Source organism: Passer montanus, unplaced genomic scaffold, assembly GCF_014805655.1.
Source record: "Passer montanus isolate IOZ18808 unplaced genomic scaffold, ASM1480565v1 scaffold2, whole genome shotgun sequence".
NCBI lineage: Eukaryota > Metazoa > Chordata > Aves > Passeriformes > Passeridae > Passer > Passer montanus.
The window spans coordinates 835989-862806 of NW_024366591.1; the positions used below are offsets into that span (position 1 = coordinate 835989).

General features: G+C 46.0%; 1 protein-coding gene across 1 annotated transcript in view; it reads left to right on the plus strand.

Annotated features, from left to right (window-relative positions):
* The first annotated feature begins 511 nt into the window (after positions 1–511).
* Positions 512–26818, plus strand: part of SCUBE2 (signal peptide, CUB domain and EGF like domain containing 2) — a 37436-nt gene continuing 11129 nt past the window's right edge. Inside the window, exons 1-16 of the mRNA XM_039706795.1 lie at positions 512–818; positions 2963–3085; positions 3493–3618; positions 6469–6603; positions 12091–12216; positions 12600–12716; positions 13550–13636; positions 14773–14889; positions 15878–16000; positions 17529–17645; positions 19897–20019; positions 20498–20614; positions 21181–21267; positions 21926–22030; positions 22954–23109; positions 23429–23632. Of these exons, the coding sequence (XP_039562729.1) occupies positions 512–818; positions 2963–3085; positions 3493–3618; positions 6469–6603; positions 12091–12216; positions 12600–12716; positions 13550–13636; positions 14773–14889; positions 15878–16000; positions 17529–17645; positions 19897–20019; positions 20498–20614; positions 21181–21267; positions 21926–22030; positions 22954–23109; positions 23429–23632 (2170 nt within the window). The remainder of the gene's footprint in view (positions 819–2962; positions 3086–3492; positions 3619–6468; positions 6604–12090; positions 12217–12599; positions 12717–13549; positions 13637–14772; positions 14890–15877; positions 16001–17528; positions 17646–19896; positions 20020–20497; positions 20615–21180; positions 21268–21925; positions 22031–22953; positions 23110–23428; positions 23633–26818) is intronic.

Consider the following 26818-nt stretch of genomic DNA (forward strand, 5'->3'; position numbering starts at 1 on the left):
AATCCTTGGAGTGTTTAATGAGCAGCTTTATGTACTTATAGATGAGACTGCCTAAGACTGAAACCGTCCAGGAGACACAAAAGGTTGCTTCTCATTGGATTTAAAAGGAGAATAACTTTGATCATTTCAAAAGCAATGAAGCCTGATGCTCCAGCGAGAAAGGAGAGTGGTAATTTATAGCTGCCATTAAGGAAACAAAGACAAAGACTGAGGGAAAGTTTCATTCTGAAGATTTACTAATGTGTATAAACCGCCCTTGCAACTAGAAACAGCTCGGTATTTCTCACAGAACAAAACAAAAGAGAGAGGGCAGTGAAATGGGGATGGGAGGGAGGGGTGGAGAAGAATACTGCCTGCTTTTGCTCCCAGCCCGAAAGGTCAGACATTATTTAGGAAATGATAATTTCAGTGAATAATGCATGAGCCAATTTTACCTGCCAAAGGAGCGACAGCTGTGAGAAATCCCTGGCTGGGAATGGAGGTGGGCTGGGGCTGCGCTGGGGGTGGCGTGATGCGTGGGCCTTCAGCCGGGGATTCACGCTCTGCAGTGGGCTGTAATTACCCGGTAAAAACCTCAGTATTGTACTGCACCGACCCAACGGAGGCCGGAGCGCCTCGCGTGTGCCGGGCAGCCACATGCTCCGTGCTCAGGGATGCTTCCCGGGCGGCGTGCGCGGCATTCCCGCCCCGCGGGCACCTGCGGTCGGGGCGGGCAGGTGTGCGAGCGCCGGGGCGGGGCCGGGGGAGGCCGCCCAGCCCTCGCCTGCTGCTCCTGCTGCTGCCCGCGCCGGCCGGCCCCGCCGCGCTGCCCCTGCCCGGTGAGTGCCCCCTGCCCGGTGAGTGCCCCCGCTCCCTTCCCCTGCCCGGTGAGTGCCCCCTGCCCGGTGAGTGCTCCTTGCCCCGCTCCCTGCCCGGTGAGCGGCCCCGGTCCCCTGCTCGCCCCGCGGGCACCGCTCGCTCCCGGCTCTCCTCTCCGGCCCGGTGCCGGTGTGAGGTGCGGCCGTGGCGGTGGGGCTGCCCGAGTGCTGCCAACGCCGCGTTCCCGGCGGTTCCCGCTGCTCTGGGAGCGGGGAGAGCCCCGGGACCGCGGGTGGAGCTGCCTTCGGAGCCCGCGGAACCAGCCCCGGGACTCTCCCGCCGCCGCCGCCTCCTGCCAAGTTGAAGGCTGCGGTGTTTGCTCGCAGTCTCGTTCCCCCAGGGTCTCTCTTCTGCTCGTGGTACTGTCACTGCAAGGGGAAATACCTCTCCGTGTGCCTAGGATTTTTCCAAGCCCTTATTCCACGCCTTTGCATGCATTAGTGATGCGGCTTCTTGTTGCGGTTCTTCACCGCACGCTGCGGATCACAGAGGGGCGGTGTAAAATAACCCAGCTGAGCCACGAGCTCTGCTTGATGTCTCTGTGTCCTGCCTTAGAGGGAAGCCCCCTCCTTGCCATGTGTTTTCTGGGACCCCTCTTGCCGGGGCAGGTCTGTGCCCCTGGCTCGGGCAGGGCAGAGCTGACGGTGCCAGGGCACACCGTCTGCTCGTGTGGCTGCTGCTCCTTTATGGCTGTCTGTCCTTCCCTGCCCATCCCTTCTGTCTGCCCCACTAGCTGGAGACCCCTCAGCTATTGCCCGCGCCCTTCCTTGCATGACTCCTTCAATTCACTGCCTCCCACATTTTTTAATGGCTTTACTTCCCTCCCTTGAGAAGAAGCCAATTCTGCTGCTCTTCCCAGCTGCTTCCCACTGTTTGGCACCTTCTCCTCTCTTGCTGGTGGCAGTATGTGGGGACCCCATCGCTGCTGCTGGAGCTGTGTGCACCTGAGAGCCAGGAGGGCACTGCTGCTCCAGCACTGGCTCTTTGCCTTGTTTCCCACTGCCAAACCCCATTAGGAGTTAAAACCAAGTGAACACTTTCTGCAGTTGGCAGCTGCTGCAGTACCTACAGGCATATTTTGTGATTGGGGGAAAGGAAAAAAAAAAAAAAGAGCAGGATGAATGCTATAATTGTAAATGGGAGAAGTGCTGGCTGAAATTTCCATTTGGAAAGTGATCCCCACCATAAAAAGTGGCTGACTATTGAAGTAGTCTCTTTCTGCTGATACTCATGCACTACTTCGTGTTTTAGGAGGCACTTCTTGTACCTGCATGGGGTGTTGCTCCTACAATTATCCCTTTTAGCCAGTTGCTGGAAATCTTCCTGTTTCCATGCTTCAGTTTTCTTCTGCTGTGTGAAAAACTTGTCCTGATGTCTTCTACTGCCTGTAACTTTTCTTCCTCTTCTGTCTACACTTCTTCATCTCCAGGACTTCTTCCTGTTGGTGTTTCTCTTTCTCTTCATTTCCTCTTCTCTGAAGTTTCCACCTGGATATTTTGCTTCAGTTTGCTGTGCTATGAGATGGCTGGCCAGGTGATTTGGCAGTGCTGCTCCCCAGATACAATTCTTGTATTAAAAACAATTATTTTACAATTGTACATCTGTTTAATGGTAAGTCAGTCTTTTAATTTGTTGGTGGTGACTTTGAAATAAATTTCAATCCTCTCCCCTTGTTATTTTCAAAATCCTTGGGCTTTCTGCAGGTGATGCATGGATGTGATCAAGAACTCTTTCAGTGACTGTTTTTTTTAATCAGAAAGATTAACAATCTCTGATGAATCTCTGTGAAACTATCAGCTGAATTTCATAGAGTATCCAGTCCTTATCAGATTGTTTTGGATGCATTTATAAACATGCACAACAGCTTGCCCTGGGCTCATCTGAATTGCATGCAAATATATCCGTCTGCAGGTAGAATGTGACAGAAGTTGCAGTGCAGATGCTGTCTCTGCCTCTGTCTGTCCTGACACCCAAAACCACACGATATTCTCGTGGGCAGCACAGAGAGGTGCTCAGCCCTGTCATCTCCTCAGGGATGTGCTCAGGGCACACGCCCTGTTCTCCTCCTGCTGGCATCCCTCCTGAGCCTGCTGTCTTTTCACAGATGTGGACGAGTGTGCCCTGGGGCTGGATGACTGCCACCCAGATGCCATTTGCCAAAACACCCCCAAGCTGTACAAGTGCACCTGCAAAATGGGCTACACCGGCGAAGGGAGGAAATGTGAAGGTAAAGGGACCAAGCACAGCGCTCTGTCTGTGCCAGCCTGGAGCATTTCTAAGGAAATAGAGCCACTGAAAATAACAAAGGATGATTTAAAAATCAAAATAGTGATTGTTTCATCACGCGATATACTTCTTGTTTACAAAATCAAAGGCAAACCTTGTATGGATTTTCACCTGTTCATTTCACTCAGCCTGATAATGAGTTTGTTGTTTATGGCCTTAAAAAACATAAGGTAAGGCTGCAAGGGGGTTTCAGGGTGTTTTCTCAGTGATTCAGCAAGAAATGCATTAAATATAGTGTGTTTGCAAGACAATGATGATTTTGGACAGCAGTTGCTCACATTTAGGCAGACACATCCCTGTCTGTAACACTCAGGCATCCATCATACTGACTTTTGCTTTATTCCTCAGACATTGATGAATGTGACAACGACTTCAATGGGGGCTGTGTCCACGAGTGTTTCAACATTCCAGGGAATTACCGCTGCACTTGCTACGACGGCTTCATGCTGGCTCATGATGGCCACAACTGCCTGGGTAAGGAGTGTGTGCTGTGGATCTCAGCCCTGTGGCTGCACACATGGGGAACCCCATGCCATCTCTTGGGCTCAGTCAGCTCAGAGAGACAGAATGTTGCTGGTGAGTCCAAGGATTTTCAGGTACTGAGGTGTCATCCCAGTGTGGCTCTTTCCCCCATCTGTAAGTGAGGATAACTGTGCTATATTTCTGTGGAGTGCTTTGGGTTTAAGTGTGCCAAATGCCATCTATTATTATGCTGAGTGAGTTTATATAAAGGAACGTGTGCTATCACTGTCCTCTCTGTCCCACAGTTAGGTTAGGATCAGTTGTCAGGTGTGTTTCCAGGCTTAGGGATCTTCTCTCTCAAATCTGTCTGTAATGTGGGGGCTTTCACTGTGAATATTCCCAAAAGGAGAGGATGTTGGGAGTGTGCAGTAGCTGTGTATGATGGAGGCCATTGAAGAGCAGAGGGGCTAAGCCTCAGGCTGGTGAAGCTGTCCTGCTCCCTGGACCCCAGCTGGGCAGTGGCTCACCCTGTGCCACCCGTGCCATTTGCTTTTTCAGGGATGGCTCAGTTTTCCTCTCCTGCTGCACCCCGTGTGGATGTGACTGGACACACCTCCACACCCATGGCAGTCAGAGGGAACCTTGCCCTCCCTGCAAAATTGGAGCTAGTTTGGCTGGCTATTTCCCACTGGTGTGTGGCACATCAGGTGGGGCTCAGACCATCCCCAGGCTGTCTCTTCTGCTGGGACAAATCAGAAAACTCTGGAATATTCAGTGGTTTTGTGCTGGGTTTTACCTGCTGGGAACCTGTTGCATGCCCAGCTTTCTGCAGTGTAGGTGGAGGAGAGGGAGAACTCCACTCCCCAGGTTCCAAATATTTAAATAAAGTAGAGAGGGAAACAAAATATCTGCGGATGCTTTAAAATAACAGATCATCCATCTTATTTTTGCGTAAACACAGAGTGGAGTTCAGCTGAGGTTACCATGAAGGGTGGATGTGAAGGAGCACACTGCCTCCAACAATGGCACCAAAAGGCATGTGTGCATTCTCTTTGTAGCCAGGGCATTCTTCAGCTGGGCTGTTTGTGACCACTGACACAACTTAGACCAAAATCTACCACCTGCTGTGTCACTGGGAAGCTGCTCAGCATTGCATGGCAGACCTATAAAATAAAATAAAACAAAATGTCATTGACATACAGTGAGGTTTTTTACCACTGATGTGCCAATTTCGAGTTGCGATGTAAACGTTAAATAAATATTTTGGCATGCAGCAAATTGGATCACATCTTCTCTTAATCTGTTTATTTACTTTGTTCACGCCAGGGTTGCCCTCCTCTCACCCTTATTTTTGAAGATCTCTGCTGTGTGCCTGGGTTTAAGCCAAATAGACAATTACTTGTTGGAAAGAGATGATTTTTTTGAAAGCTTTCCAAGGTCTGTAAGACAGAAACATCTGCTGGAGTTCAAATCTGTAGCACTAAAGACTCGTGGTGGCTGTTTATTCATGATTGTTTGCACATTCACATCACTGCAGAACTCTAAAATACTCAGCTTCTTTGTGATGGAGATATGTCAGCCGCTCTTTTTCTCCAGCAGGTCACATTCTTTTGCATCCAATTGGCTTACTCACTGCCTTCAGTGGACATTAAATCTGTTGTAATACTATGTTATGCTTCTTACTAAAAGCCTCTCTTTCTCCTTTTTTTTTAAAAGACAGCTGTTTTCTGCCAGAAATGCTACAATGTTAAATTAAAAACATTGTACTATTAGCCAGGAACAATGAACAGAAGAGGGAGCAAACATGGTGTTACAGATGAATTTGCAAATGAGACCAGTGCTTTGCCTCAGCAGAGTTTTGTTCTGTTTTCAAGGAACTGAGTGTTTTTTAGTTCCTATTAAAATTTCTGAAAATTAGGCTAGGAGAAGTATTTGGCACTTGTGATTACGAAAACCTGTGCTTATTAAGGGGTAAAATTCCCAAGAATTGGAGATTGGGATTGGCATCCTGTTATTCAGAGGCTTAGCTGAAGTTTTCCTACTCTTTGGTTATCCAAGCAGAGCCCTTCTGTGTTCTCTGGTGTTGTTGAGACTCTGAATGTGGCAAAACCAAGATTAAATCTGCTTCCAGAACTTCTGCTCTTGTCCTTGACTGCAGTCAGTCAGCACAGCAGCAGCCCTGATGATGAGTGATGATGTCCTAGGCTTGAGGGAGGAGGATGACAAACCAAGCAGCAGAAGAGATGTGGTGTGTGAATTCTAGCTAGGGTGAAATAAGGAGCAGGGGCTTTAGCTGAATTTCTTTTGAGGCTTGTATTTCTCTTCTTCCACCTTTGCTTTAGGATGTGGAGCTTCCTGGGGAAAAAAAATAATCTCAAATTAATGAACCAAAAGCACTACAACCTTTAAAGCCCGGATGGGTTTGGGAGCAAAGGGTGGCTGTCCCATTGAGGCAGCCGTGTGGTTGCTGAGCTGGGTGTGCGGGGCTGTGGGGTGCACTGGGGACAGGGAATGTTCCCCTGGGTGCTGGGCTGGCTCTGCCGAGGCTGTGGGGTGCACTGGGGACAGGGAATGTTCCCCTGAGTGCTGGGCTGGCTCTGCCAAGGCTGCGGGGTGCACTGGGGACAGGGAATGTTCCCCTGAGTGCTGGGCTGGCTCTGCCAAGGCTGTGGCCATCAGCTGTGCTTGGGAGCCCTGTGCCTCGGGCTGCACACACGGCAGGAGCAGCAGCAGGAATGCCCTTGGCAGGGGTGACAGCACCCACAGGACAGCCGGGGTGTCCCAGCCCAGCTGATGTCTGTCTGTGCCGCGCACTGGTGACGGCACAAAGCTCATCTCCATCTTCCCCCCGCTCTCTCTCAGACACAGACGAGTGCATGTTCAACAACGGCGGCTGCCAGCACGTTTGTGTCAACACCGTGGGGAGCTACGAGTGCCGCTGCAAGGATGGCTTCTTCCTCAGCGACAACCAGCACACCTGCATCCACCGCTCCGAAGGTACCGCCCGCCCGGCGCCGGGCTCTGCCGGCGGCAAGAGCTCCACACCGCCTTCAAAAGTATCTCTGGGCTGATGTTTTCAAAGCTGTGAAGGGTCTTGAAGTCCTCGCCGCTTTTGAAAAGGAGCGGTGTGTCAGGATCTTCTAAGCGGCTTTGAAGGCGCTGCATCCCTTCCTGCCCTTTGATCCCGGCTGCGTGGTCTGTCAAAGGCTGGGCTGCTGCACCCCTGGTGCTCTGCTGGGCAGCAAAACCCTGTCCCAACCCAGGGGATGGCCACAAACACAATTCTGGGCATTTTCACTGCCTTTAGTTATGGGGCAGTAGCTGCACTGCCTTCAGATACCTTTCAGATTCCCTGTACAATGTTTAGGTTTCAGCTAGGAGATTTATTGTTTGTCAGCCCCAAAGGTATTCAAATCTCCTGCTTTGTTTTGAGTGAAACCTTTGTGAAGCGACCTTTGAGAGATCAGAGTCTTGGATATCTAATTAGACATCAGATGGAACAAAATTATTTTGGATGCCCTTAGGGAATGCTTTAAAGTGGTTGCTCAGATCAGGGAGTTGTCCATTGAACTGTACAGTGAAAATCTTAGTAAGAAGTGCTTAGAGCTGCGAGGCTTTCTTTAATCTATGGCTTATTGTTGGCATAACTATAAGAGGAATCTGAGCATGAATAAACAAATCTTACTCTAAAAATCCCCAAAGTGAAGAGATCAACATTTACAGACATATATGGCCATCCAGAGATGAGGGTGCTGAGGTGGCTGTCATCTGACAGAGCTGAACTGCTCTTCTGTTTGGACTGAGAATTTGTGTCCTCAGCTCCTCTGGCCCTGGGCTTGGTCTCACAGGGCTCTGGTGGCTCCTTGGGCCATGGCTCAGGTTGCCACTGCAGGGCTGGGCCAGGCAGGGGGGCAGCAGTGGGGGGACAAGGCACAGCAGGGATGTGAGTTTGTGCACCCCTGGAGGAGTCTGAGGACTGAACCTGGTTGCTTGAACTCCTTGTCTTGTCTGATGCCAAGAGAGGAAAAACTTCCAAATCTTTTTTCATACTTGCTGCTACTTGAGTACCTTCTGCTCTCTTGAACTGACAGCAGCAGCATTCCCCGTCACCAATATTTACTCCCTTCTTTGTACCTTTGGAATTCTGTCTCCCTTTTTAAAGATGCATTTAATTTCTCTTAATATTTTTTTTCCCTAAAAGGCCCTTTTTCCATAGCACCAAACATCAACTAAACATAGGTATTTTTCCTTGAAAAGGAAAACAAAGAGGACCTTCCCCCCCCCAAAAATGGACATTTTCTCCCCATAAAATCTATCTAATAAAATACATCTTGATCAAAAACAGGCTTAAGAAAAAACCTCAGCACACTGTTTTGCCTGATACCTTTTTTTTCTTCTTAGAACATTGAAGTGCTTGTTTTGCTTTCTTTAAAAGCCATTTTTTCAGGTTTCATGCTGTGACTGTTTCACTTCTACCTTTCCCCCTCCCCCCTTCATTACTGTAAAGTGCTGCTCAGGATTCCCCACCTTTTTTTAAACTTTTTTTTTCCCCTTGGGTGGGCATGTCTGTTGTAAGCCAAATCTCTCTTCTTTATCTTTCCCCTCACTTTGTTCTCTGCTTTTCTGCTCATTTCTGGGACTTCTGTTCTCCGCCTTGTGTATGCATGGCTCAGTGTTTGTACTTTGCTGGTTCTGAGACCTCACAGCATTGATCAAAGCAGATTTTGGCTCCCATTGCCTAGACCATCTACTCAGTTTTGCTTCTTATCTGTAAAATGAGGGAACATTTCCTTCCCTGTCTCCCAGCCCCATTAAGATTCTTCATATATCACTGCCTGAGAGCTGCAATCTTCAATCCCTGTGGGCTGCAATATTGGCCTTTAAATACACAGAAGCAGTGACCTGGAGTTTAAACCACAGGAAATGAAGGTGTTCTGGGAAGTTGTGCACAGTCCTGGTTTTTATCCTTGCTTTCCTGCTGGAATGAGCTGCTCTTCATCTGTGTGGAAGAAGGAATTACCTAGGGAAGCTGTTGAAGTAGCTGGCAGGGCAGCCATGCATGTGCACCTTGTTTCTGGGTTCCACTTGCTCCATGTTAGGGAATACAAAAACTTGAGGGGAAACAGATTTTTTTTGTGAGTAAACACCAAGTGCATCTTTGTGGCTGCTGTTGCTCTGCATGGCAAATCTTGCTGCTCTCCCTTGTGGAATCTCACAGTCATAGCTCTGCTGGCTGGGCTGAATTGGTGGGAATGAAGGGTCTGGGGGATGAAAACCACCTTTGAATCCTGTGTGAGCTCACACACAGGGCACCATCCCAGTGCCACTCTTGGAGCCTTGGCTGCAGAGGACAGGGATAGCTGGAGAGCTTTGGGGAAAAAGTTCCCTTAGCACAAAGATGTAGACAGCATGATGAAAGACCAAAGCATTCCTGGGGTGTCCTGCTCTGCTGGCTGTGCTGGTGCTCCTCACCGTTTTTCTGTTCTCTCAGAATGCCTGGTAGCTCTTTGTACCATTGCCTCCTCTCTCTCTGTCCTACAGTGCTTGAACCTGCCCTAAATGGAGCCTTAGTGCTCTTAGCAGATTGGGAATATTGTCCTGACACCTTCTGTGCAAAAAAATATAAATATTTAAACCCAGATCATATATGTAAGAGATTAATTTAGTGTGACCTGATAGGGAAATGCTGCTGGCTTGTTTTACCAGTGGCAGGAGTGCTCAGATCTCAGGTTTGCTGGGTAACTTCAAGAAGGTCCAGCCAGAAATGTCCCATCTGGCTCAGGAACTGTTCAAGCATGTAGGCACTGGGTTCACCTCTCTTGGCTGAGTGGGACAATCCAGAGCCATCCATCCCAAGACATTTGTGGGTCAGTAGGCCAGGGTACAATAGAAATTGTGTGTCTGGGAAGCGTGTGGGGAGATTTGACCAAAATTTCCCTGGGTTTTGTTTCTGGAACACAGTCTGCCATTGCAACAGCTCTGGAACAATGTGATCTGGGAGACCCTGTGTCCACCAAGGAGTTTGCAGCCACACAGCATTTATGGCTTTACAGACATCTCTTTAATACATCCTTGTAAAACAGGGCTGAGAGAGATCTACCAGCTTGGGAAACAAGCAGCAGTCCCAAAGTAAATGCTGGAATGGGTGGATGTGTGTATCTTCTATGAAACTGCCTTTTAGGTCAGCTGGATTTTGGTGGGTTTGGTGGAGTTCCTTGTTCCACAATGGATACCTTATTATTAAAATGCATCCTGGTCTGGAAAGCAGTTTTAGCTTTCTGTGGAGTCCTGATTGAAGCCTGCTCACTCAGAATGGAACAATCCCAAATGGAGCATATAAACCATTTGTTTGGTGCCAGTGAACTTTACCAAAGTACCTGCTTGAACAGTTTCCTCTTTGGTAGCTCAATAGAGACAAAAGAATAACTCTGTTGACAGAAACTAAGCTGATAATTCTCTTAATGCTCTCTAACCCCTCTGAGCTAACAGACCAAACTATACTGCATGCTTAAGACCAGAACTTTCACAAAAACACCAGAGCTAATGAGGCTAATTTGTGGCCTCAAAAGTTGTCTCCTTCCTTGACTGACACAATAATGGGTGATAGCTTTCCTGTGGGCTCCTTGGGCTGTGCCTGTGTGCTGCAGGATTTGAAGTCTCATTGTCTTGTGGGACTTCTGGAGAGCCCTCACTGTGGGAAAGGAATCAAAAAGCCAGTAGAGCAGAATAATCTGGGCTCTGCAATGTCCATTCTTTTGTTGCTTAAAGCTGTCTTAATAGAGAAAGGGTCCTGTAGCTGGTGCTGCAGGGGGTGAGAATAGCAGTGTGGAAAAAGGACCTAATTGAAGTGAGTGGAATAATGGTGGTGAGCTGACCTCTGCCTCACAGTGCAGTGGGCTTGTTTCACTCAGTAGAAAGGCTGGAAAAAGGGCTGTGTAAGTTTAAAAAATATATAGGGTGTGGAATTGACAGTCCCTTTTCTGCAGCGTGGTCACCTTTGCTCTTCTGCTCCTGATTGTGCATCTGCTCAGCTCCAGAGATGTTCACTGGGGTGGTGTGGGATGAGCCCTTGCAGCCAAAGAATGTTCCCCTTGGTCTTCATAAATGGAATGTTCTCACTGGGAAAAAAAATAACATTTTGGTGTAACTTGTCCTTTCAAAGCCAAATGTGCCCAGGCAGAGAATTTGATGGTAAGGGTGTGCTCTCTGTACACCCAAAGAGAGCATTCAGACCTCTTCTCTTTCCTGGTTTTGTAGCACTGTAGAGGACTTCATCAAAAACCTGTGGTATTCTTTTAAAAGAAAACCTGTTTGTTTAATTTGGTCAGTTGATCCCATTGGGTAACTCAGGCAGCTGCCCGGTGTTTTGTGTTGTGTGTGCACAGGCTGTGCCACCTTCCTGCAAATGGCCAAGACACTGATTTGTGTCTGAACCATGGAGCAAGAGGAAAGAAGCTTTTGCAATAATTTTAGAAACTATTCCTCCCTGTTTAATTTGCTTTATATTTTTTGCAAGGGTCAGGAAAACACTCTGGCAGTCGAGTGCTGTGCAAGAGCTGGCAGAGATAAAAATGACAGAATGCTTTAGGAGGTGTAGCAAAAGAAATCCAGTCATTAGTGTCACACTGGTTCTTCATTTGGCTAAAGCAGACACTGGCACTAAATTCTATCTAACTGGGAAAGTGTGTAGAAATACAGAACACTGTGATAAAACTCAGTGAGGTTATCTCGGGTGGTGTGGACTGAAATCAGGAAAAAAAAATGAAAACAAAATTGTTAACAATAAAGAGAATTAATGTACAGCGTGTGAGCAATCTGCACATTGGCATGGTCTGAGACAGGACCCAGCACTTGGTCACAGCTGAGATAGGTTATGACTCTGGGAATCTGCTTTGTAAGCCAGGAATTGAAATTGGGATGACCCTTGTGATTGCTGTTCTAAACATTTCTGTGTATGCTGGCTGTTGTTTTAAGTAGAGAAATAAGAACTTCATTTTAGACTTGGACACTGCCACTTTTATAAAAGAAATGAGGGGGTTTTATGAACATCTAAAAGTATAAAGTGAGAGCATTGGATGAGAATGCAGGTGCTGTACAAATCTGTGAGTGTTGCTCTTTGGCCTTGCAGTCAAAGAACAGGCACAGAAAAGGTCACAGAAGGAGAAATCTTGGGGCCGGGACTGGACTTGCTGCCTTTCCTCTCTGTAAGCTGAAACTTCTTGTCCCAACCCTGCAGAGTCTTCCCAGAGCTAGAGGCTTAGTCTGTGTGAGTGTGTTGAACTGACCTGGTTGCCTGCACCCAGAGCCCTTGGGGCCGGGACTGCACTCGCTGCCTTTCCTCTCTGTAAGCTGAAATTTCTTGTCCCAACCCTGCAGAGTCTTTCCAGAGCTAGAGGCTTAGTCTGTGTGTGTTGAACTGACCTGGTTGCCTGCACCCAGAGCTGCTGAGGATGCTGATGCTCTTGTACCTTTCCTGTTTCACAGAAGGCATGAGCTGCATGAACAAAGACCATGGCTGTGCCCACATCTGCAGAGAAACACCCAAAGGAGGAGTTGCCTGTGAATGCCGACCAGGATTTGAGCTGTCCAAGAACCAGAGGAGCTGCATTTGTAGGCAACATTCTGCATATGCTTATGGTTTCCCAAAGTGAACAAACAGCGTTCTGTTTGCAGTGAGATGGGACTTGGGGTGTTTTAGCTAACGTGGGATGGCACCCCTGGACTGTGTGTGTTTGAACTGAACCAGAGTTGGTGTGTTTTCTGGACACTGTCACACAGGTCTGTTGATTGCTGCAGTGTCTGCAGTTTGGGAGTTGTGCCATCATCCATAACCACTGAAGCTCAGCTCCGCGAAGAGCTGTGCAGTGTCTCACTCTCACAGAGCCCTTCAGGACGGGGGCACCTTAGGAGGGTGCATTGGATGTTCAGGACTGCACACTGTCCTTCAGGGGTGCTGGAAGGGCTTGTGAGAGTGCCCTGTGTTTTCTCCCTAGTGACGTGCAACCACGGGAACGGGGGCTGCCAGCACACGTGTGACGATGCTGACAGCGGGCCCGTCTGCGGCTGCCACCCCAAGTACGTCATGCACCTGGATGGCAAAACCTGCCTGGGTCAGTATGCTCTGCAGGGAAGTCCTTTGCTGTGGATGGCCAGCTCCAGGGGGTGTGCTGCTGCTGTGTGGGCACAATTAATGCTCCTCGTAACTGTGGCTAGAAAATGTCAAGGAGTGCAAAATTAAGGAACTTGCTGATTCCAGGCAAGTTATGCTTCCCTATTTAAGTAGCTACCTAATGCTGTTGCAACCTGTAATTATCACTGGTCCCCCTGAAACAGGAGGCCTGTCACTGACCAAAGCAGGCTTCCTTCCCTCTGGGATACTTTAGGTTCAGTTTCTTCAGCAGCATGAGCCAGAGGGTGTAAGCAAGGAGTAATCTGTAAAAACTGGGACTCTGAAATCAATTAATGTATAGTTTTGGCAAGGCAGTTATCTAGTAAAGAAAGCACTTAAGATTTATAACTCTTCCAGTCGCTGGAAGAGTTTGTTGTCTGTTGATTGAAATCAAATGCTCAGGCATGACTGGCTGGTTGCTGTAATTAGCCTGGGATGGATGGTGACAGTGCACTCCTAACAGAGCAGTTCAGTTAGCTCTTTCATCTTGCTGCTCTTTACTGCATCTGCAGCACATCTTTTGTTTTGTTAAGGATACTGAAGCAAACATGACTTGTAAGGAAGCCACAAAAGCAAAACATTCTCATGGTTTTGACTGAAGGGTCTTCACGATTTTTATTACTACTTGCCCTTTAAAAATAGCTTATTTCTGCCTGATCAGTTCTGATTGTCTCTAATTCAGTGTGTGATGCAGCTGGTTGTGTGTGTTGGATGTCAGATGAGGGTTCTGGTCAGGGCACCTTTACTCACTTGCTTTTTTCATGTTCCTTACAGAGAGGGAAGAAGCTGTTGAAGTTTCTGAGGGAAACACCACAGCAGCAGCTGATGTGGACAAGAGAGTGAAGCGACGCTTGCTTATGGGTAAAAGTGCTGATCCAAAATAATTCTGCTGCTCGTTGAAACCTTTTAGATTGATGAATTAGTGGGGGGCTTTTTTTTTTGTTTTTTTTTTTTTTTTTTTAATGGTAACCTTCAGCTCTGGGCTGAATTCTGCCTGAGATGATCGACTTTCACTTCAGGAAATAGTATTATTCCCTAGTGTTCAGACATGTAATGAATAGCTTTATTTTCAAAAAGAATGGCAGAGGAAGAAAGAAGATGCACTGTGTATTCTCTTGGAGGTTGGGCACAGCCTGCCAATACTGTGTGTGAGATGAGAGACAGGGAGGGAATAAACCAGTAAAGCTCTCAAAACTTGACAATAAGTAGCATCTGTTTGATGCTGCAGAAAACAAGCATACAGAGCTAGAAGAAAGTAGATTTCAAAAAGCAGACATTAAAAAAGCGTTCTTTGCAGCTCTCTCAATCAACACATGCCATGTAAAATTGTATTTGTCCAGCCAGTAAAAAGGCTGTTAGCCTGACTGAGGTGGTTAGACTGATGACAAGAGGATGAATGCCAAAGAGTGAGTTATTTCTGTTTGTAGGATGTGTAGAACTGTGTTTTAGGAGTGGTCACTAGCAAGGTTTGGTGAGATTTAGGCATAGCTTGCATAGCAGGGAGTTAGAGGAGCAAACTTTGGTTGGAATGGCACCTGGGTTCTCAGGCTGAGGGAATGCTCAGTGAGGGTGTTACCCACCATGACTGGGAGCACAGGTAGTAGGGAAGATGAGTCAGGAGGGATTTAAGAAAACTCATTTAGTAGTGCTGAGTGTAATCAGGTGTCTCGTTGGTGGGAAGTGTCAGGGCATCAGCCAGGATTCACTGTGGGTGTAAGGAAACTGACTGGCAGTAACAGATTCATCATCAAGGAGCAGGGATTTGTGTTTAAGACACAAATGGAATACCCAGAAGACAGCATTTTGGTTTGTAGAGTTTCCACAAAAAGCCTGGAAATAGCTGAGGCAGGGATTGTGCCAACACGTGTATTTAGCAGTTGCGCGTGTGTTCTAGGCTGAATGTTTGAACAGCAGTGTGCTTGGGGCTGTGCCTTGTATCCCATGATGTTTTTGGTCCTGATTTCCCCGGGGAAACCTGAGCTCTGTGTCGTTGCCAGAAACGTGCGCGGTGAACAACGGCGGCTGCGACCGCACCTGCAAGGACACCTCCACCGGAGTGCACTGCAGCTGCCCCGTGGGGTTCACCCTCCAGTTCGATGGCAAGACCTGCAAAGGTGGGCTGCATACTCCCGCACACCCATCAGGTGTTACCAGGTCCTGTAAGACACAAATCTCCAAACAGGGGCAGCCCAGTGTCCAGGGGGAAGCCGGTGTGTGCAGTCTGACCGCAGGAAGGACTGCACCAGGGTGGAGGCTGTGGTTTCCTTCACATCAGGTGTATCACGTGCAGAGAATCTCTTCTTCTCTGCCTCCCTGCTCTCCACTTCCACCTCCCGTGCCTCGTTTTCCAGAGGTGAGGTTTGGGAGAGCTAAACCAGCTCTGTGTTTGAGCACTGAGGCTGGCAGGTGTGTGGGTGCTCACAGGTACCCAGCCCAACAGCCTGGCTGGGCATCAGGAGCCGTGGTAAATAAACACCCGTGTGTAAACAGGGATGTGTTTCATAAACATACACTGCTCCAAGCAGCTCTAATGAGAGCTCTGGCAAGGAGCAAAGGCACGGTTAAGTTGTATATTATATTGCTTTTCCAGTAATTAGATGTTAAGGCTGCTCTGCTAAGTAAAAATGATGAAATCCCCAGGCCTGAGTCAATTAATATTAGATAAAGGCCTCATTCTAATGTTGCCATGAAAAGGACAGGGTAGTGCAGGAAGTCTCTGTCTGAGATTTCTGCAGGGCTTACAGAAAGGAAATGGAGAGAATGTTTAAAATACTAAAACCTCTTAGAGAGCCTTGGAGCCAAAGTGTTTCCAAACAGAACTTAGGGAATGGTCTTTTATGAATGCATTGCCCAAATGCAACTGACAGGGATACATTAAATGAGAACAAATAACTGTCCTGGGGCTGAATGGGCTGGATCATTCTTAAGAGTTGGATCTGATCTTCCTTCCTTCCTTACTTTGTGGTAGTCTCACTAGATTTTGTTTCTGGGCTCCTCCAGCTGACTGGACGTGACTATTTTCTGAATCTGGCAGTGGGAGTAGGTTGTGTGCTGAAGCTCTGTGTTAATTTGCTGAAGGCTTTTTATTTTTTTATGTTCCAGATATTGATGAATGCCAGTCCAATAATGGAGGCTGTGATCATTTCTGTAAAAACACTGTTGGCAGTTTTGATTGCAGCTGCAGAAAAGGATTTAAATTATTAACAGATGAGAAGTCCTGTCAAGGTATGTGCACTGGAGAGACAATGGTACAACAAAAGTAGGACAAATCAGCGTGGCTTGGACATCTACAACAATGATGAAGTGATAATGCACTCCAGAATCATTTCCATTCCTCAGATAAGATTTTTTTCTTCTGAAACAGCTGTTGAGTTAATACAGTTGGCTTGATGCTATTGTAGTAAATAAGTTTAATGGCACAGTGAGCTATTATCTGGAAGAGACAGAGGCAGCATCGTATCAAAACCTCTCTATGAGGTTAATGCTTCCCCCTGCCTTGATGATCTTAAAATAATTTACAGGGAAAATTAGGCAATGTATCTCTCTCAGTCTTTCTGACTGATTCACCATTGCAGTGAAAGTATTATTTCTTAATGGGATATTTAGTTGCCATGAGCTCATTATTAAAGGAAAAAGATATAACGTGACCTCTGAAATTATAGGTCTGTAGACAGACTGGAATCTGTTCCCTAAAACACCACGGAGCATTTGCTCTTGAGGATGACATGGATTTCTCCTGTGAGACCTACAAAGCATGTTTGCTTTGCTCTATAGTGGTTTGTACATATAGATTTAGCAAGTCTATTTAAGCTGCTTAAATGCAGAAAAAATCAAATGGTCTGTGGTTGTGGAAAAGCAACAGGCTGAAACAATGTCAATTCAGTCAGCCAAATGGTGAATTATGTGATTTCCTAGGAAACCAGCTGACATTGAAGGTGACTTTCAGAAAACTTAACTGACCAAGAGAAAGTAATTTTCACCTGGGTTTTTTTGGTGCATTTTTATCCTTTATAAATAGGCAAAGAAGGCCAACTATTTATATGGAAAAAACTTACTGTACAAACATCTGATTTTCAAGATAGTTTGGGGTTTTATTTAAATGAAATCTGTTTATGAATGCATCTTAAAATCTTGCACTCCTTTTTGCCCTTTTGCAACCTCTGTTTCTTTCCCTTGTTTCAAAAGTGATATCATGCTGCATGTCCAAGAAAAAAGACTGATGAAAAGTGCTAATGAAGTTGATGTGAACTTTTTTTTGTCTTGCAACATTTTTACCTGGCATGCAAAATGTAATGGCACAGAAATTTTAGGTGCTTTTGATGGTATAATGAATGTTCATTCTCAGAGAACACTGTGATTTTCAGCAGACCTAAATCAGGTGCTGGACATTAATACAGAGCTTCATTTAGGGAGGAAAAAACAAAGGCAATGCTTTCCTTCATACAGTTAATTTCAATGGAGAGTAATCCTAATGAAATAAGAGTTTTCTCAGCAGTTTTCTTCTCCCACAGAAGAGAAATAATTCGATTTAAACATAATTGTAAAAACGTAACAGCAGTGTTTGTGCTTGCCAAGGAAAAGCTTGTTTGGCAAACCGAGCATTCTTTAAAAACTGTCATTTCATTATGTTACACGACGTGCTCTGAAAGGATCTGCCTGGCTCACACAAATCTGCACATCCCTGCAGTGGCTGGCTCCTCAGGGCTCCCTGGGCAGCCCGAGGGGTGCTGATGGCTCCCTTTACACCTTGCAGACATTGACGAGTGCTCCTTCGAGCGGGCGTGCGACCACACGTGCACCAACCACCCCGGCACCTTCCAGTGCTCCTGCAACAAGGGCTACGCCCTGTACGGCTTCACCCACTGTGCAGGTGAGTCACACACACTGCCCAGCCCCCTGGCCTGCTCACAGTCCCTGCAGGACACAGACTGAGGCAGAGCCAGAGTAAATTTTACACCTGGCTGTGATAATGAGACCCAGGGAAAGGAGAAACTGATCCTGCTTATTCCTGTCTTTGCCCAAGTGATTTTGAGCATGCAAAAGGGACCTGTAACTATTAGGACAAACTGATGGAGTTTGTTCTTGGATCTGAAGTCCATAATTCAATACAATTTCCACATGCAAGAAGAGTCACTAACTTGGGTAAAAAGTCATAAAGTAGGGCTTGAAGAACATGAAGCTCTGAACAACTCTGAAAGCTGCAGTTCTGCAGGTGCACATGTCAGATGCTCATGTGATGTAGGTTGGAATGCAGTTGATGTAGTGCCACTTTGCACTGGCCAAGGTTAATACTCTTAAATTTTTATGTCTTTCCTACAAGGAAGGAGAAAGTTGTTCGTAGAAGCTCGACATTTGACAAGTTCCCAGAATTAACATGAGGAAACGTGAATAACTGGGACACTAAATGGAATCAAGCTTTAGGCAAGACCTTACTGAGTCCAAATTTTACTCAATTCTGAGTAAGACCTGTTTATTTCTGAGGCAGAATGAGCACAGTTGGAGATAACAATTCAGAAATCCCTGTGTGCCTGTCTGTTCTACCCTCTGCCTCTAGAAATTCTGCAAATGAGGTTACAGAGCTATAACATCACTGTGTTTTATCCTGATGAACATGGGAACTTATCTGGATGTGGAATAACACTGTGATGTGCACTACTTAGTAAAAGACAACTTCTGATTAATTCCTCTGCATTAATTCAATTTCTTTTGGCTACCAGTGAGGAAAATGAGCTGTAATTTTGCTGTTGGCTGCTAACTGGCCTTTTCTTGTCATGCAGAAGATCCTAATTAATCCTCATACCACAGTAAGTCCCTCGCTGACTGGCAAATCACAGGCTGGTCAGAGCTGATAGGACACTGAGAATACACCTTCTGACCTCTGGGGGAGAAGTCAGTAAGTGTTGTAGATAAGAGGTTGGCATCCTAAGAAAAGGTCAATGAAAACCAAAGATTTGTGGCATTTTAGGCAGCAGTACCAGTTTAAGGTGTTGTCTTCTTTCTACATTATTCCTCTGCTGCCTCAGTTCTGTTAAAAGTACATTTCCCCCCCAAATCAGACTGGTTTTGTAACGTGCTTCACAGTGTTTTCTAACAAATTGTTACTTAGAGGGTGTCTAGTCTGGGGACAGCAGTGACAAGAACTTACTAGCATTGAGATAAGTGTGTGTGGCAGTAGGCACCCTCAGATGAACAAACTTGATGGGACTTTCAACAGGTTTCCTGATGGCAGCTTTCTGGGTTTATGTACACTTAAAGCCATAAAGCTCTGGGAGAGAAGTGAAGCCCTCCTCAGGGCTGAGGAGGATCTGAGCAGCAAAGACAGAGACCTTTGCATTTCCCTTTGTTGAAATTCATGAGATTCCTATTGACCCATTTCTCCAGGCAGTCAAGGTCCCTCTGAATAGTGGCACAACCATCTGGTGCATCAGCCACTCCTCCCAGTTTTGTCTCATCTCTGACCTTGCTGAGGGTGAACTCTTGTCCCACCATCCAGGTTTAATGAAGAGGATAAATAGTTTTGGCCCCAGTGCTGACCCTGGGCTGCAGCACTGCTGAATGGTGCATTCTGCATCAGCATGCAAGTGTGCACCAGAGGCAGCATGTGCTGTGTTGGTAATTTCTACTCCTGTTGGCATTTACTGGGCAGGACAAGGCTCCAAAATTGGATAATTGGCCAAAAGAGACAAGGGGGACACAATGGTGGTGTTTGGTCCCAGAGCCAAAGTGTTACACAGTAATTGCACCTATCAGAGCACTTTGGAGCATTGGTCAGTATGAATCCTGCCCTGTTCTCTGTTTTTATTTAAAATTAGAAATATTAATTAACCAGACAAAATGCAACACAGACTTAACTTGGTCTGCTTTTCTTAATGTTGATTTGTTATCATATTGCTGAGGCTGGATATTGTTTAATTATGAGCCACCAGTGTTTGGTCTGCTTTGACATTTATCAAGGGATTTCCATGAAGACAAACTGATTCAAGCTGGGTGTCCAGGTAGCATCCCTGAAGTTTTTCAAGACTCTACTGAGTAGTATTTATGTCCACACTTACCTAGTGCAGTTGGAGTGCATAACTTCATGAAGAGCAACTTTAAAAAATGTCTTTACCTTTCCTCTGCAGATATTAATGAATGCAGCATCAACAATGGTGGTTGCCAGCAGCTGTGTGTGAACACGCTGGGAGATTATGAATGCCTGTGTCAGTCTAACTACAAGCTACACTGGAATAAAAAGGACTGTGTTGGTAAGGTGTCTAATAAATACATTTCTACTCCTGATGTGTCTGGTGGGCCATATGGTTACAGTCAAATTTGGTGGTCTGTCCAGTTAAGTGGTATGAGTCATTGTTCCTGGTATTCTGCTTTCATTTTTAGCAAGGCATGATGGTAGTGATGTTGAAACTCGTAAAAACAAACAGCAAACCAACCCAAAAACAGGAGATACTTTGAGGGATTTTGATGCTTTCTTTCCTGTGCTTTTATCTAGCTGTTCTTCTATTTCCTTTTGTTCCTCTGCATGAGAAGGCTTGCTCATGATAAAGGAAGTTACTTTTGTGGTGTGATCTTCCAGTGATTTTATTTGGCTTGAATTTTCTGTCTAAACAGCATAATAATTGCATGGGTGCTCTCAGGTACTGGCTACAAAAGCAGCTGTGTGCTGATTTATTGGTAGGGTGAAGGTAGATGTTTTAATGCTGTGAGTGTTTGTTTTATCCTGTTTAGAGACAAAAGATCCCTTGTCTGACAGTGTGTCACCCAAGGTGTTGCTGCACTGCATTAAGAGTGGTGGGAGTGATAGATGCTTTTTGAGCTGCTCTCCAGATGTCCAGGTATTCTCTGGTAAGTCCCAGCTAACAGAACTGAGCACAGAGGGTAAGGGTGGCCAACCTCCTCACTGTCAAGAAAGCCCCAAGAAGCAGTCAATAAACAGAGACCTTTCCTCTTTCACTGCAGATAATAAAGGGCCATATCCCTGGCAGTGTCCAGGAAAGCCCCTCTTTCCTTGTCTTTTATAACCACTCTACCCTCAGATTCCCTTCTCACAACAAGTCTCTTTTTGAAGCTGGGGAGGACAGGGAAGAATTCTCTGTGCTCCCTGGGCCATTCCTTAATTGGCCCTGAGAGGCACTGGTGAATGGGCAAAGGCATTCCAGCCCTGCGTGGGGTCTGGGATTGTGCCCACACAGCCCCTCCATCCCACAGGACTCAGCTGCTGCTTGTGGGACTGATGCTTTCTCTTCCTGAATCCTTTGAGTGGCTTAGGAAGAGGCAAGCTCTAATGTGGAGTATTTTATGAACAGCATTGTGTGTTGATGCCAGTCAACAAGTTTAAAATGTGTTTTATGCTACAGGAGTCCTCAGTGTGTGCACTGTGCCTGTGTCTTTACTGTCTGTCTGTCTGTTAGGAACACAAGATGCCTACACCCTCACCTGTGGCAGGTCCTCTCAGCTTAAGAAAAAACAGCAAAATGCAAATGCTTCCAGCTGGCTGGGTAATCACCATATTTACTGTTACATAGTTTACTGTTTTATTTTCATTGATAACTGTGAAACAAAGGTATTTCTGTTGACTTCCCCCCTCCCCCCTTATAATTTATCACTTTTTTCTTCCTTGTGATTGTAGCTCATTATTGCTGCAGAAAATTCCCTTATGTTGCTTCATAAGCATCATTCAAACTGAGTCTTAAAAATAAAGAAAAAGATCAGTAGTGAAATAAACACTTAGCCCAGGAATTATGTCTCCTTTTAGTCATCCAAACCTGGACAGTGTTGGCAACACACAGTGTGTTTAGGTTGAGCTGTTGGACAGTAATGTTTAGAAGGCATTTACAGCCATAGACATAAACTACTTTCTGAAATTACTTGAAATACCTCCTTTGATTTCAGCCAATAGTAGATCTGGTCTTGATCTCCTTTCTCTGTCTCTCTCTCTCTTTTTCCCCCCCCTTATAAAATGTACTACACTTCATTCTCATTCCAGTTGTGAACTAACTTCACAGCAGGAGGATTCTGACATCTCATTAGGTTTTCTGTGATGATCACTTCATGTCGGCATACTTTTTGTTGTCATCATTGTGGTGTGACATTAGGGCTATCTCAGTTTTCTACTCCTTTTTAAAAAATAACGTGTTTCATTGTTTCTTCCTGAAGATGCTTCAGCCATCAAGATAAGCGTAACCTTTAAATTAAATGAAGGAAAATGTAGTTTGAAAAAGACTGAGATGTTTCAAGAAGGTCTGGAGCAGATGATACCAGGTATGAATATAAAAATGAGGTAAGCAGGTTAGAGCCATAACTCAGGGGTTAAGTGCTTTCCAGATAAGAAGAACACCACAAACAAAGCACAGAGGACTGATGGTTTTCTGTTCTTCACTTCTTCCTGCTTGGCCATGACTCCTGCAACAGTTATTTCAGATCCCAGGATTTCCTTGTGGCATCCTCACAGTCTTGCTAGGAAAGCCCTTATCATTTTTTTGTTTGTAATACTGCTAGTAAATTCTCAGTAAAATCAACCATTCTTTTTATTAATTTGATTCCTTCTTTTTCTTCCTCTTTTTGTCTTTCTCTTCTTTCCTTTCTCACCTGCTCCTTACTGTCTGGTGCCTCGTTGAAAAATCTCCTGACCTTTATGCTGACTCTATTGTCATAGGGTTATTCCTCTTGTCTCTTGTCTTCCTTTCATACTTCAGCAGCCCCAGATGGATGCAGTGAGGTCAGCTCTTCCATCTGTTCCAAAGCAGAAAGAATAGCCTGGGAATTTACAAAGTCAGCAGAAAATGAGGAGGAGTATGTAAAAAAAAAAAAAAAAAAAAAAAAAAAAAAATGGGGCAAGGAGTCATTAGACAATATGACGAATCAGTGTGTCTGATTGTTTGTCCTTAGCAGAGTGACAGTGAGGGACTGAGCTGAATGCTCAGTGACAAGTTATGTCCTCCAGAACCAGAGCTTGTTCTGGGTGTTTCCTTTACCTAAACCTTATCTCCTCATTGAAACCAGGAGAATGGCCATGACTCTGTGTGAGGGGGCACCAGGTGAGAGACTGCCCAAGCTGCTCTTTCACTGGCCTGTGGAGGTTTGCTCCTCTTTAACTCTTCACGATAACCCACGTGCTGAGCACCGGTGAACGTCCAATAACAGACCTGGCCAAGCTTTTGCTTCCTTTGGTTTTGTTCATACAGAGAGACAAAACTCAGTAATGGAGAGCTTCCACTATGTAAACCTAACATGCAGCTCTGGCAAGAAAGTTCATGGAGCCCTCAGTAGACTGGCAGCGACTAGAGAGATTTTTATCACTGCGGACTTTGAGCTGGAAACGAGCCGGAAGGAGGTGACAGGTTGGTTGGAAAATAATTCCAGGTGCGCTTTGAAGCTTCTTGCCATTTGCTCCTTGATTTCTGTATTTTTCACTTCTGTCTGTATGCAAAATTATGAGAAAAAGTATCTCCTGTTTTGAACACTAATTTCACTGTTTCAGGAAGAGTGAGGGATGGAGATAGCTCCAAAGGTCAAAGAGCTGCTCAGTGTATTTGTCCTTGAGGATTTCAGACTTGTTCCCAGAAGTCGCTTTCTCAGTGATTTGAGTTGGTTGGTGGGAGCTGGGCGGGATTTTGTGCACGGTCACTTAGGGCAGCTTTCACCCCTGGTGCCTTTCAGACACGTGCGACGTGCGCTGCGCCCGCAAGAAGACGGAGAAGCGGTTCCGGAAAACCATCCGCACCCTGCGGAAGACGGTCAGCAGGGACCAGTTCCGCATCCGCCTCTCGGGCACGGACCACGAGCTGGCCAGGAAGGCCCTCAAGCCCTCAGAGCCACAGCAGTCCTGTGGCGTGGGACAGCTGCACCCGGGGGCCAGATGTGGTGAGTTGTGAGGGAGCTGGGATGGAGCACCTCGTGTGTTCCACGGTTGTGCTCAGGCATCTCACAGGGATCAGGGTTCTCCCATCCAGGAGAGAGCAGGGCTGGGTGTGCACAGAGGGGTGCTGTTAGTGCTGCTGAAATTCTCTCTGTGAGTTTATTGTTGGCAGTTGATGTGTTACAGAGTAGAGCAAGGGCTCACTGCACTGCACTGCAGCTGATGCACAGCCTGCAACAAGCTCGAAGCCAGAAATCCTGGGAATAACATCAGGCACCGATGGCCTTGGCATCACCAATGTTACTTTTAAGACTACATTTAGTATACTTTATTAATTTAGTAATGCTGTGTTCTTGAGCTTGTGCACAGCTCACTTCTCCCTCGTCCCAAGGAAAAGGCTGCTCAGAATTTGATACAGTCACACTCACTTTGCTGATTAAGCTCAGAGTCCCAGAGAATCTTCATGACAGAGTTATAAATTCATGGTGATTTTATGGGCCATCACTGAGAAAAGTCTTAATTATCATGGCACTGGAGGGCACCACCATAATGCAGCCAACAGTAAGTGCTTCCAGAGCACAAAAGTTAAGGAGAAGGGTCAGATGTTACATCTCCACAGAGGCCTAACAACCATGACAGCTAATTCAGGCTGCACGGGGTAGGCAGCGTGTAGGTGGATTGTGAATCAGCAAGCCTTTAAAATGCTTGTCACAGTGAATTAGTACGTCTTCCAGCAGCAGCATTTGGCCTAAGAATAGATTTTCCAATCCAGTTTTGCTAACTCTAGAAAAACTTGGGTTCGTAGAACAGGCAAATAGTTTAAAACATCTGTGCAAGCAAGCAAGGAATTACTCAGGAGATCTCAGAAAAAGCTGTAAGAGTTCTTTTTTCTTTTTTCTTGGAACATTGCAATAAATCTGAAAGATTTTGGAAAGTTCACCAAGATGAGTTTACAAGGATATTTTCAAGCTAATTTGTTGGATGCTAGAGAAAGGCTTTGAAAAAAATCTGTCATTCCAATTGTACAGAGCACAGTATGACTCCAAAGATATTTGTGATTTCATCTGGAGAAAACAGCAATGAGTAAGCTAAAAATGTTGCAGGTGGAGAAGGCAATGTGAATTGCAATTAGAAATTGGAACAGAGAATAAGCACAATTTTTTTTAGATAGCTGCAGAATCAGTTTAATGTCGCAGCACAAACGAGAAGCATACGTGGCATTTCTGTGCTAGTTCAGAGAGAAAAGCGAATTTTGGGCAATGCCTGCTCAGAAGGCTCTTTGGTGGGGTGAGCACAAACAACCTGCCCATGGTTAAACCAGAGCCACTGAGCATATGAAGATGAAGGTTTTGAAGAACAATTTGTAGAAGTCAGGCCTCTTCTGTTGCCGAATTGGTGCCCCAGTTTGTTCTGGACACCCTAACAGGTGTGAGCAGTGGAATGATCCTGTGTGTCTTATGGTTTGATTTGCTCGTGCTTAGCAAGGTGCAAGCACTAAATGAACCTTCCTTTCTTCAGCTGAGTTACTCATTCCATGTCCTTGTGCAGATTCCCAGTGATCAAACAGGAGGTGAAGCTCACACCGCAGCCTTTCCCTTGCACCGATGTTAAGGGCTCTCTCCTTGCACTCGTTCCCCTGCTTATTTTCATTAAATGTACAGAAAATTAGTATCTTTGAAACCTCCCTACACCGCTTGTCAGGCTGCTGGGAGCTGGGCAGACAGCTCCCTGTTGCTGAGAGGACATAAAAGCACATGCAGGGACAGCGTTGTTAGGAACGCCTCATTTCCCTGGAAAAGGCTGATTGTCCCAGGCTGAATGGCTAAGGTGGGACTGGGGGCTGTGCTGCTTGGGCTGCCAGGCAGAAGGAGCTGAGAGACAGGCTGGGGAGAGGAGAATAGAGTGGGAATAGTGGGAAGAAAGGCAAGAAGCTAGTGCAGGGATCTGTGTGGGAGAGGATGTTGTGGTTTTTGTTGCTTTGTTTTGATCTGATGGTTTTGCAGAGCTGCTTCTGGATGGGATTGAGGCTCTGCTTACCTACACGTGCTGGTGGTTCTGGGCAGAAAGTGGCTCCACAGCAGGAGATGCTGGTCAGCAGATGGATTCAGTGCAGGTGGTGGATGTGGCCTCTGGACAGCAAAGGACTTTTGCTCAGTCTGGCCAGAGGAGTAGGAAGCAGTGAGGGAACAACGCAAGTCAAGGGACTTAGAAGTCGTCTTTGATGCAGTTACTGAGTAAAATGCAGGTTTTAGTTTATTGTTTTCAAATACTTGGAGAATGGCTAGGTTAGATACAGTTTTGGTCCTCCTGTAGAATTCCCCTGGCACAGCACTGCCTGAAACATTATTTATATTTGAGCAGTGTCAGAGGGAAAGTCTAGCTTCTGCTCTGGTAACTTTTGTGCTGGGTAATTGGCCTGCAATTGCAGCAGCAAGATAAATTTCATTTGGTTTCACACTTCTGGTGAGGTAGTTCTATCCCTGATTTTCCTGTCTTAACTCCTATAGTCTTGAGTTGGGCACAGCACAGAAGAAAATCTTTAGAAAGACAGCAGGAACAAATTGCATGTGGTTTCCAGGGTATTTTATCATTGTTAATGTGCTGGATGCTTGCACTTGTGTGCCTGCTGTTCTTTAAGTGGCTGTTGATGGTAAAAGGGAAATCACTGCTGATTGCAAGGGATAGTGTGGTTTATTTCAACTTCACTGTTTATTGTACAGTTCTGTTTGTGATTTTCTGATGCTTTAGAGGCTCAAATGTTGCATTTTTCTACCTTGTTATGTGTGAGTTATGTATCTATGATGAGCCCTTTCAGCACTGGCTCATGTTGGTTAATCCCATGAAGTCCTGAGTGTGGCTTCCAAGGAGCAACCAGTGATAGGTCCATAACCATGGATATTCCATAAAATGCAAAATGGAACTTTCATCAGCCTTCCCAGAGACCTGGACTCTCTTAGCAGAAGTATGATTTTTCTGCCTTGAAGTAGATCTTAAGGAAACAGAGATCCCTTTTGGAATGTCAGTGCATCAAGTCTATGTGTGACCCCTCTGAGCATGCTGGAAATGCTACATGCTGCCTTGAAAGGACATTTGTCTTGGGGAGAATGCAGTCTCACTCACTAGCCAGGCTACAAGTGTTCCTGCTCCACCATGAGCTTGACTTCAGAGAGATTTAGCAGCCAAAGACCAAT